The sequence below is a fragment of the Cyphomyrmex costatus genome, unplaced genomic scaffold (genome assembly GCF_001594065.2).
Source record: "Cyphomyrmex costatus isolate MS0001 unplaced genomic scaffold, Ccosl1.0 scaffold10, whole genome shotgun sequence".
Lineage (NCBI taxonomy): Eukaryota > Metazoa > Arthropoda > Insecta > Hymenoptera > Formicidae > Cyphomyrmex > Cyphomyrmex costatus.
In genome coordinates, this window is record NW_017274954.1 from 2,459,121 (window position 1) to 2,471,498 (window position 12,378).

Here is a 12,378-nt window from a genome sequence, read left to right on the forward strand (position 1 = left end):
ACAATTTAGAACTTTATAGTACCAATCGTCTACACAGATTGTACAATCATCTACAAATTTTGTTTCAGATTCAAATAACCTGACTACAGTCGAAGGTTAAAGAAATTGACTTATTTTTAAATAAATCACAATGCAACCTGTTTATAACTATATTATTTGTATGCAAGGATATATGCAAACATGATTGAGGATTAGGATAAAGGAAAAAGATTATCAAATCATTAAAATATCAATACGCAAATGTTTTTTTTTATTTGATGAATATATGAACGTCCGATCGACGTCACAAGGTGCTGTTCTTTAAAGAGAAGCTGACGTATTCGGGACATAAACACAGTGAGTACTGCCAAGAATCTTGAAATTCTTGATATATAGAATGCTTATATAATTTCAGGATGCATATAACTCTTCTCCAGGCCAAGGATAATCGGCTTATCGCCAGGGGCTAGATATCGCGAATCAAGGCATTTAATCTTATTGAATATTTATTATAACAGGTTTATTGACAACGAAATACGGAACTGCAATGGCTGTCATTGTCGGCGAATGTCATTGATAATACGCCGTTTTTGTCAGACTATCATGAAAATGTGTGGAAAAAAAAAGCAGATAAGATATGTCTACCTTGGCATTTGAGTGGAAATTTCAGCGGAATATAGCGAACAGTAGGGAGTTTTCACCGGATGGTGATATGACGTCTCGTCGAGTCGCGTTACCGCGGCGAAGCCGTGTGGAAAAAACCGAAACGGAATCCACAGTTAAAGGGAAAATGCACGACTGCCACACTAGACAGCCGACGTATGCGATTTATATGATGGTACACGCGTCAGGACCTGAACGCAAAGATGGCTGTAACTAGCTAAGTCGTGAAACGTGAGCATAGTTATAAATCAACATATAATATTTGGCATGTCATATGATACGGTACACAGTTTATACCAAACATGTGTTGATCTACGACTCACTTTTCACGACTCAATCAGACTAATTGTCAGTTACGCTCATCTTTGTGCTCAGGTCTCTACTGAATACCACCCGGTCGAGCCGGGTATCGTACTAGCGACGTCATTTAAATGGGCGTGCCGCCAAACAATAATGCGTATTTTGCGCGTTGCGGAGAGAGAGAAATATGTGTGATCGGTCGGTTCGCTTACATCTACAACAGTTTTGGCCGAATAATCCATGTGGCATTAATGTTCTACATGCAGTTTTGTAGTTCGCCTTGACATTAGGAAATATCAGGCTTACGTAAAGAGTAAATGTGTACCTGCAGCACTTTGTAAATGAGATTAATATGACGCGCAATTTATAAATAATTTGCTGCTGCGTATGTATGTATAGTTGCAGTAATTGAGGCAAATAGTCCACTTAAAAGTAATAATATTAATAAAGATCTATAATTCACCCATTACATATATTATAGCATATCACCTCAAGTAATAACATAAGAATATTATGCGATCAATAGCCGTATCTTGTGTTTTGTGTAACAATGATTCCCAATATAAATTATCAAGAATAGTATTTGAATGTACTATTAACATTCAACATTCTCTTATGTGGGAGTTTAAACTGATTGCTAAAATGTCGAAACTTTTTGTAGCATTGTTCATCATGCTTGAAATTCTTACAAAAATATTTCGATAGTTCAACAAAATTATTTTCAGATCTTATATGTATGGCTAAATTTTTAGATTCTTCAGCAAAACTGCTCTTTCCGTGTACTATTTTAAATGACTGCAATCGCGGTATTATGCAAGATTACAATTTTAAGTAGATTGTGAAAAATCCAAAATAATAACTGATAATGTTCTTGACAGTATTAGTCGCACTTAGATTTGAATAAACTAATAAAAAGAGATTTCCCTATATACATATTTATCTCCGGTATAAAATTTGTAAAATTATAACAAAAATCGAGCGTGTTTCTACGATATCCCGTATGAATTCCAATTTAAAAAAATGATGTAAAGAGTAAATTTCATGGAGTCCTCAATTATATGGAAGTCTTGAGAAGAATCGGAGATATGAGATTAAAAGAGATTTCCAAGTTCAAATGTTATCGATACAGAATGTGATAATAGGTCATCTATTTACGTTTGAATGTTTAATATAGCATGATAATATTCATCATTCGCTGCGATATGTCAGAATGTATAATAAAAGACGCGGCAATTTCTTCGATATCTGCTCAGAGAAAAGATACGGCACACAATACATAAAGCAGCGTCTACAATAAAATTTTCAGACGTTAAGCTTTAAGAAACTGATCAATCACAGTCAAATATGAGGAGAATGATTGATCAATTACCTAATTAAAGCCTAATGCGAGGTCTGGGTATCGATCATGAAACTTTTTCCCTAGGATGAAAAGTGAAAAGTGAAAAATTTCTCCATTAACTTCAATGGTAAAAATTTTCACTTTTCATCCTAGGGAAAAAGTTTCATGATCGATACCCTGCAAGTCGTAAAAAAAAAGTCGTAGAAAATTGACCAATCATAGTCGATTATTCTTCTTATATTCTATTGTGATTAGTCAACTTTTTACGACTTTAAGACTCTACGACCGCTACGACTTCTATTGTAGGCCCCGCGTAAGTTTTCTTATTGTAGTTTAAAAACGCACAACTAAAACCAAAATAATTCCAGAATAATTTGCCTTCGTGCTGCGCGACTCTTCACGCAACGATGACCTTGCACGTTCTTGCACGAGCTCCGCTTGCGTTTTATTAATCGTTCTAGCTTCTCGGAACCAATTGACAAATTTAATTAGAGACGTACGTGCCTGCAACATATCATCCAATTGTACTCTTCCACGGCGACAAAGTGTTCTCGATGCGATGATATTATCACTTGCAATCAACCGTTTAGTGCAACGACTTTTAAAGATGAGTCGCAGGAGAAATCTTATAATGTTATCAAAATGTTTGCATTCGTGCTTATTAGCACATTCTTTCAAAATGATCAGTTTGAAAAAATGGACTTAAGATCCAAGAATTAGTCACTAAAGTTAATATTAAAAATAACTATATTTATTTTAACATGATAAATCAAAATTTAGCTGTTTAGTACAAAGGAATCTGAATACAAATATTTTAAAGTTTCATGTAGCATATTGTTTGTTGTTACTGAACAACTAAAATGTACTGACATACATGTCATTGCATAAACGAGAAATATGTGTGTGATTCGTCCTTTAATTACAGTCTATAATATATAATAATTGCTAATAAGTATAAAGTACAATCTAATTCACTGGAATTATATAAAAGATACATATAAGCGATAATTGTGGGATTAATGCAATAATGTATGCAGAAGCTAATAATGTATTACAATTATCAATACATTTTTCTTATCATGTAGAAGCAATTGAGAGCAATAATAATGCAGTCAAAAATAGATGACGATACTTCGAGTATGCGCGATCGATTAAAGATTTGTGCATAAAACGTAAAATGTGAAAAATATCATGAGACTTCTAAATTTTTAATAACGTTTAATAATTTTTTCATAAGGGCAGAAAAATAAATAGGAATGGCGAATATATCAAATATCTGTGGATTTATTAAATTTATTTTATTCATCTTATTTTTATTATATGAATTTACTCTTCATAAATTGTTGAAGAGCCTTTTAAGAATCATAAATGCGCGAGAAAACGATTTTCCTGAATTATATAACTATTAATCTACATACAATATTTGAAAATAATTTTGCTTGAAATAATTATATAAGACACTTATCTAAATGCTTGCTGAAACGTTAAAACGTTTTACAGTATCTTTTGTTAGTTTTTGTGTCTAAGCGTTCTATATAATTACTTTTATGACCAAACAAAGTTATTTTTAGATCAATATTTAGTTAAATTTTTAGATACAAAATTTCAGCAAAGCCGTTCACTGAAAAATTTCTGGTTTAAAACAAATGAAGTAAAAAGTTCTGATCGTATCAATCAGAATTTTGAATATCTCAATTACAATTATAACAGATTTAATCAGAAAATTCTAATTTATTCATATATTCAACCAGAATTACAATTAATGCAATCAGATTCTTTTTTCAGTGTTCTTTTCGTTCAAGATACACATAATAATAATTCGTTCAAGTAAGCGAAATATAGAAAGCTACGAGAGAACTTTATCTATTGTTCGCGTATCACCGTGATATGACGGGTATGATTTCGCAATAAGAATCACGTACGTTACTACCACCTTTGAGAAATATAATCGTGCAAAATGATTCGCGTTCAAGCTCCTCTCTTTATTTCAACGTTATCGTTTGATTCAAATTTATTGTATATATTATAATTTGATAATTGTCAATAAATTCGAACACTCAACTCAGCAGAAATCGCGTTTGAGTCGCAAAAGATGTAACCGTGAGATAAAGCGACATTGCTGGCCGCATATCGATTGGCCGAGGCACGAGGCACCTGCCGTTGTAAAAGAAAGCACAAAGCCAATGTCGCTGCTTTAACGGCGCACTGCCGTTTCATGCAAAGTGAACATGATCGTAAAAGAGAGTGAATCATGGAGATATCGACCCCCTCGTTATTTTCCTTATGAACGATATAGATTCTCCTTATCTCAAATAATTCGAGGTATTTTTTTTTCAAGTGTTTATAATCGTTCCTATCGTTTTGTTTCAACATTTTTAAGATACTTTCTACTTTTTATATAATATTCGAGTATTGCGCTGTCTGAACCGTTTCACTTACGGAATATTCGCTCTAGTTGGGAACACGAACAAACTGTGAACGCTCGTACATCCAAGAAGACATTCAAAGAGATCGTTACATCATATTTAATCGTCATTATTAATTACGGTAGAGCTCATACACAACTAATATGTACAGTAACAAAGAGCAGATGGTGATAAATACGGTCTACAAATGTTTCTTGTTTATAAGCAAATTATTTTATATGGTGTATAATTCGTTAACCGAAGTATACTTGAATTAATAAATATAAATGCAAATATGATTTTACAAAATTCTGTTTCGAAAATCGTAAATAATGAGGCTGCAAATATATATACGTAATGTTTTTTATGTCGACATATTTATTTATTCCTTCTTATTTGTTTCTGTTTCATTATTGAAAAATAATTTTAAATAGATGATTAGATAATCGATTAGATAGCTGATAAGTGACGGTACAACGTAACTATATTTTTTGTTTATGAATTTTAATACTTGAGAATGATGTATATTTCGAATTCAGCTGCATAATTTCAAAGCTAATTGAACGTCGTCCAATAACGGAATTGAAGGTCCATAAAATTAATGAGGAATTCCATTGTCTCAAAATGGAAAAAGATCTTCATTTTTAATTGATCGTGGTCGGCGAGTCCATTTTCATGTTACATTTTAGGGGAAGCCGCCGCCCATTAATTAAGCCATCCCAAATCGTTTAAATTGTGGAAAGTTATACGCGGCTGTGTCGAACGATTGTGCTCGATATCACACATGTTTTCGTTTAGATAAGTATCTTTAAAATCATATTCTTTCTATAAATTAGATATCTAGAGCGCTTCCGAAGTAATGCCTCTAAAATACTGACATGGATCAATAACAAAAATATTACAGGGCGGCTCCGCGTGAGAGTGCTGAGATCGTAGGACAGTTCATACCCCGATTTTATCATTAAAATTATCAATAATCTTAAAAATGAATAATCTCAGCCATTGATCGCTCATTTGCTACAACAACGCAATTCAGAAACGAACAGAAGAAAATAAGAAATAAATTTTAATATTTTAAATCATTAAAATTTTGTACACGGAAAGAATTTACTGAAGTATCTAAAAATTTTGTTGAATAGATTTAAAAATAATTCTGTTAGACTATCGTAATAATTATGTAGAAAATTGATGAGCAATACTGCAAAAAGTTTTTGATATTCTAGCAACCAACTTCAGTGTTCTATATAATTATTTTAATAATTCGATATAATTATTTCAGAGCTATACCTAAATTTTTAGATACTTCGAAGAAGAAAAAATTATTCTTCTCATATATCAATTTTGAAATGCAATTTTCATGTAATAAGCTGATTATAGAGGAGTAAAAGCATGTCCAAATATTTCTTCTTTTTTCTGTATATTCCCGTTCCTTTGTTTCAATCAATTGAAAAATGATAAAGGTCATTGTAGCGAATAAGCAATCTTGAGATCCTGATAAGATTTTAAATACAAGATCGGACTATGAACATTGTCTATAGTCTCGCGGGTTAAACCTCGTCCAGAGTATTGATCGAGTTATTTTTTTCTCTAAAGCGGAAACGCAAAAAGTAAAACATTTTTATATGTGTATTGTATACATGTGTACACACATACATACAAAAAAATTTTACTTTTTATTTCCAGTCTAGAGAAAAAGTTACACGATTGACCCTCAGAGCTTAAGATTCTACAAATGTTCTGGTATTACACGAGGCTGGTCGAAGAGTTGAAGGTCGCGAGTGACGGAGTTGAGATGAAAATGGTCGCCGTTTCGGGAATCCTTATTTCCCCGAGTTTTATATTTTGACTGTCGCAAACTGCCAAGTCGTTTTTTCTTGGCATTACATAACGATCGATATTCGTAATATTATTCTCCTTGTAAGCGTGATTGCAAAATATTATTTAGACAGAACGCGGCGTCGCGTCGATTTGAGAAAGCTCCATCTCGGAGAGGCATCGCGTCGTGCCATTAAAAACGATCGTCTAACGGAACAGCTGATGAGGCAATCCGCCGCTGAACCTGCGAACTAGTAGATATACCGTAATCTGTAATACGCGGAATAGATGTTTAGACGAGTTCATTACGTGGCCACGACGCGGAATCGATACACTCGCGAGGATTCCGCGCGGCCGATTTTCAATAATGGAACGTCCTGTCAAGGCATGAATAAGACAGCTCGGATAACGATGCCGAGTTGTCATTCCAACCGCATTCTTTCCAGCGATTACGATAACGACAATCGTAGTCAAGAATGTTCACATGACTCGCAGACCGTCTCGTATTTCGATCTGCCTGACAAAGAGAATGCAATAATGACGATGGCTGCATGATACGAGACAGAGCAGTTTATAAACAAGGAGAAAGGAAGAAGAGAGGATGACGAAAAGGAGCTGATAAAAAAAAAACACAGAAATAAAAACACGAGATCAAGACGCGCCATGCAAGATGGCGACTCGCAAGGAAGGCGAGGGCAAAAATGGCGCAGTTACGTGTACTCGCGGCTTGGGCTACTCACCAACTGACAATTAAATCCGGCATTACCGGCTTTCTACTACTTCCACTACTTAACGACGGACTGGGTCTAATACTCATACTTCTTTCTTCGTAAAATCTTGGCGGCTTTAAGTATACGCTCCAACACGAAATGTTCGCTGAAGTAGCGATCGATGAGAACTGATGCGGCAACTCTCGGTATACGTCCTTCACTCGCCAATGTTCGAAGCGACACTGCTGAAAGTCGCGGCCGACTTCACGACATATACAGCGCCGCGCCGTCCGCTGGCGTTCTACGTTCTACCTCGTGACGTCAGATCAAACGATCCACGAATCAACGCGCGGCAAACTCGCGCATGCGCACTCAAGCGCCATTTGCGGATCTCCAAATGCTGAAACGCTCAAGAATCAAATACTGACTTTATGCTCTTTTTCACCCATATAGATTAATTCTAATCTTGTGGTTTTACTTACTTTTTGTTCTAAGAATTAAAAAAGGATAAATTAAACCAAGATTATAAAGCTGACTCAGTACACACAGTGATTATCCGGTGTTTCGCTGCACACAATCATTTTTGTATTCTGGATTAATTTTCATTATTTTAATATAAAAGAATTATTAATACTCGTTTTTACTAATGATTAATTTTAATCTTGGTTTTAAACTTATTTTTTTCTAAAATCTATTTACTCCTTATTTTTCGAAAAAAAAAGAGATGTGTAGGACACGAATGATTAAATCGTATATAAGAATTCTATATTGGTAGAAATTAAGGTTGATAACTTTTGAAAACTTCGAAAATTTGAAAAAATTCGAATCTTCGATTAGACAATAAATGCTTATTTCTCTACTAGAGTTGATGATATGCTTCGAAGATTTTGATATAAAAATTATACAATTTTACATTTGATATAACTAATAGCAATATGGATATATTAAAAAATGTACAAATATATATCATAAATATATTTTTATTTTTTTATATTTGCACAAATATATTTTTCGAAGTTTTGAAGGCAGAGTAAACTTTAAAAGTTCAGAGTTAACTGTACTTTTAAAGCTTCGAAAAATATATTTGTGCGAGTAGAAAAAAATAAAAAGATTATCTAATCAAGACATTTATTTCGGAGTGCTTACTCAACAGATTATTGTGTATTTCTAACGGTCGTTTCTTTTTCTTTTTTTTTTAATTCTTAGAACTAAAAAAAGATGGAGAGTTAATTAAACCAAGATTAAAATTAAACTACATTGATTGAGACGGATGTTATAGATTCATTTTAACTCTTTATCTTTTTTTAATTCCTAGAACTAGAAAAAGTAAGTTAAATCAAGATCAAATTAACATACATTTGTAAAAATAAATATAAGGCTTCTTTGTGAAAGAAATTCTAGAATTTTCCAATTGATAACACGATTATATTCGACGATCATTGCAAGAAATATGCTCCCGTTTTATTTATAAGAGGCATCATCGACAAAGTTTTACATCAAATTCTTAGAGCAATTTCTTTTTTATTCATTGCAATGTACAATAATCTTTTCTTGCGCATTTCGAAGACATAAATACGCTCATATGCATAAATAAATAAAGTGGATATTCTCTGCCTACTTTTGTTTAGGACATCTATCAGTAGATGGAAGATTCTCGAACATACGTTTTTTTAACTACATAGAAGATATATTGAATTCGATGAGGATAAAAAAAAAAGGAGAAAAGTACATGGCCATTAAGTGTCGGCAGCATAAACCAAATGCTCGGCCTTCGCTCTCGAGCGGCCAGACATTCTCAATTCTCGGAGTCTATCTTACAAAAATTTGGAATGTCCGCGGAATTCAGATATCTCGCTGAAGATCGTACAATAGGTGTATGTCTTACTATCGATATCACTAAATGCTCGTAAATCGGAGTATACGTCAAGGCACAATGCGCTAGATTGTTCTTTATCTACCATTGTTTAACTATTAATTTAGACTCTTATATAAAAGGGACTAACCTTTTTCATAGTACGTAATAAAATAGTATGTTCACATTAGGGTTCCCTCGAGATAAATTGTCATAGGTACACATGCTATGATATGATATTTCGAAAAGTAAAACGCTTTAACAGATTCGATGAATAAATGGCAAAATATATAAACGATAATAATAATAATAATAATAATACTCTCTTATGTGCGTTTAAGTAGCTAAGCTTATCCGCACATAACTTGACGGACAAAATCTTCGTAGTTGATATTACCCTGTGAATCTTCGTGACCTGCCAGTAACGTTTCCACTTCCTCGTCGCTGAGTTTCTCACCTGCAACGGTACAGATAAAAATTCTGCGCACACTATGTATTTGTCAGTAATTTGTTTAATGCGTACCGAGTGTCGTCAGGAGGTGTCGCAACTCCGCAGAAGATATGAAACCGTTTCCATCCTTGTCAAAGTGACGCAGGCCTTCAATAAAGTCATCCGCCGTATCGGAGGCACGGGACTTACTGATTGCCTGGTAGATCGGTAAAAATACTTCAAAACTAATACGCTCGTCCGGTTTATGCTGATGAGTGAACTTCTTCACGTCTGATTCGGTAGGATTTTGACCAAGAGCACGTAACGCATCGCCGATTTGAGACACATGAATCTTTCCATCCCCACGGCTGTCAAACAACTGAAACGCCTCCTGGAATTCTATAGCAATACACTTACTTTTAATCAATTTCAAGCGTTCGATTCGTACCTTATATATAAAAATAATTTTAGGAACAGAGAAAGAAAGAATTATAATATAAATGATAAAACAAGTTTTATAAAGATAAGCCTGTTCTTTTTTTTCGAAGAATGTCTGAACTGTACACTGAAAACAAATATAATTTATTTTGCTTACTTATTATATAGTAATGTAAGAATATTTGAAAGAAAAATAAATTTTGTTTGTGTTGTGTGTACTTCTTTTTACCACTATTATATTAACTCTTACACACGCGATAATTATCCAGTTTGGTTTGGATAAATTTTCATCACTTTTACAAATATACAAAAAAAAATTATCAAGTGATTCTTATATATACCTTAATATATATCTTTCGAAAATATATGTAACATCGTGTATTTAAAAAAAGCAAAGGATGAAGACTGTTATTTAGTCAGGTTCTTCTAGTATCTTAAAGAAAAAAAATGCTCGATCACGATTGGATCACGAATGATCCAATGGTGTGTATCAAGAGTTATAATTATAATAATTATCTACTGTGCAAGAGTACCACCCAATAAAAGGATTGTTTACCCTCCATAGATGACATCATTCTATTAGCCAGCTCCTGATAGCTATAAACGTACATCTTGGAACTTTTGCAGAGAAAAGTAAGGCTTATCACTTAGCAATTACTATAACAAACGTGATAATGTTAAAACACCAAGAACGTCTTACATCGGTCAATCCTTAAGCGCGTCTTGTATCAACAATGCATATGACTCGTATATACTCGCGAGAATAAAACAAGAATAATCAGCGAGTCTCGAAGAGGCCAGGAGCGTGATGAAGTCCTTCACAATGCCTATGGCACAGCGGCGACTTGCTTTCAAATATCGGACCATAAAAGGCAGTCCTCGACAGCGCGCGCGCGCGCGCACACACGTCGAGGGTGCGTCTGAAAAGGCGAGGATACTCTTGACCTGAATTAAAAGCCCCGGGGAGAAGAGCGCGGCGCGGCGTGGACCATCGACTGTATCGCTTCCCTCATTCACTCATTCGTTCGCAATCGCGAGCCTCTCTCTCTCTCTCTCTCTATCTCTCTCTCGGTCTCGTTCTGCACGGCTGTCGTTACACAAGTCGCCCTCCACTTACCGGCCAGCTGATCCTCGGAGTAAGACGCCTGCGAACATACGCACGTAGCGGACTCGTTTAGACGCATGCTCGTCGTGTCAGCTCGTGACGGTCGACGTATTTCTGCATCGCACGCGGACGGCAACGCACTCCCGTGCTACTCACCATCGTCGGATGCTCCTTCCCAGCAACAGGCACGTCAGCGACAAGGAATGAGCAACAATGTGTCACGCGCGGATGTCCAGGTGGTGGTACCCCGATGATGCTACCAAGGTTTTTGTCGCGTAGCGAGCGAGCGGGCAAACGAACCTTATTTTCGCCAACGGTGACGTAGACAGCGGAAGTGAGTCACGATCGCGAGCCCGTTTTTTCTCCCCAAGCTGACCCGAATCTCGCGGATCTCGTACGTAAAAATGTAAGCTGCGATCACCGCGTAAATGGGAATGCCAGTGAATGTTACACTTTACAGAGCCTCTGACATCGCTTCAACGAAGCTGAAGTTGGCGATTTTCGCTCGATCTCTGTTTTACGCAGGCGACTGGAAATTTTTATTATAGCGCCATCTATTGTTGGGGCCCGATGACGTTAAAACCAGTGGAACGGTGAATCACGTTGGTCTCTTCTTTTACGACCGAGTAGAATTTAATTTTGGGACTATTTTTTAATAAAAAAAAATAGAAATAAAAAATCGATATTTATAGTCGAATCATTTTAAGTAAGATAAATGTACCAGTAGACAATTAGTGGATATGATCCAATTATTAGATAAATTAAATGACAAAAAATTTCAATATTAAGCTTTTAATAAAATGTACGACTTTATAATAAATTTATTATTTATAGAAATAATCAGATGAATATATTAAAATTGTACATATTATTAAAAGCATAATGTTTAAAATTTTTATTAGTTTGATCAATAATTGTATCCACTAATCAATTCATTAATTATTATATATATCTTACAGTCTTAGAATATATCATATATAAGCTAATCACAAAGCTGTATTAAGTAGCATTTAAAAACTGATGTCTTAAGATTCAATCATGAAGATCACAATAAATTAATAGAAGAATAAAAGGAATTATATATAAAGAAAGTGTAGAGAAAGTGCAACTAATAAAAATATATACAACAAATTATTATATTTCTTTTTCCTACAATTTTTTCCTTCCTTTTTATTCTTTCGAATTTAAATATACCTGTCATTTAAACCGTAATAAATTGCAACATAGATTTTAAAGCAATCACTGATTGTTTTAGAAGTTATACAGATACTTCCGCAAATTTATCCAAGCATTTATGCATGACTATATATAGATATTCAGGCGTTGAAGAGAGAAAAAGCAG

The 12,378-nt window shown here is 34.4% G+C and overlaps 1 protein-coding gene across 2 annotated transcripts; it reads right to left on the bottom strand.

The window, feature by feature from the left end:
- Positions 1–8,679: 8,679 nt before the first annotated feature.
- Mlc-c (Myosin light chain cytoplasmic) lies at positions 8,680–11,629 on the bottom strand. Of its 2 annotated transcripts, XM_018552094.1 has the most exons (4): positions 11,193–11,629; positions 11,049–11,076; positions 9,587–9,892; positions 8,683–9,520 (listed from the first exon to the last, which is right to left on the bottom strand). In XM_018552094.1, exons 1-4 carry the CDS (start codon positions 11,193–11,195, stop codon positions 9,414–9,416), a joined length of 444 nt encoding a protein of 147 aa, XP_018407596.1. In that variant the 5' UTR covers positions 11,196–11,629; the 3' UTR covers positions 8,683–9,413. The 2 variants fall into 2 exon arrangements, with proteins under 2 accessions (XP_018407587.1, XP_018407596.1); XM_018552085.1 differs by lacking the exons at positions 11,049–11,076; positions 11,193–11,629 and adding an exon at positions 10,488–10,570 and having other exon boundaries at positions 8,680–9,520.
- Positions 11,630–12,378: the final 749 nt, after the last annotated feature.

Bases quoted from the DNA above. Each gene is read 5' to 3' on its own strand.
- Mlc-c (XM_018552085.1), bottom strand. From the start codon at position 10,542: ATGTACGTTTATAGCTATCAGGAGCTGGCTAATAGAATGATGTCATCT. The intron at 9,893-10,487 runs GTAAACAATCCT...GTATTGCTATAG, and splicing joins AATGATGTCATCTATGGAGG to AATTCCAGGAGGCGTTTCAG. The intron at 9,521-9,586 runs GTACGCATTAAA...GTACCGTTGCAG, and splicing joins ACACCTCCTGACGACACTCG to GTGAGAAACTCAGCGACGAG.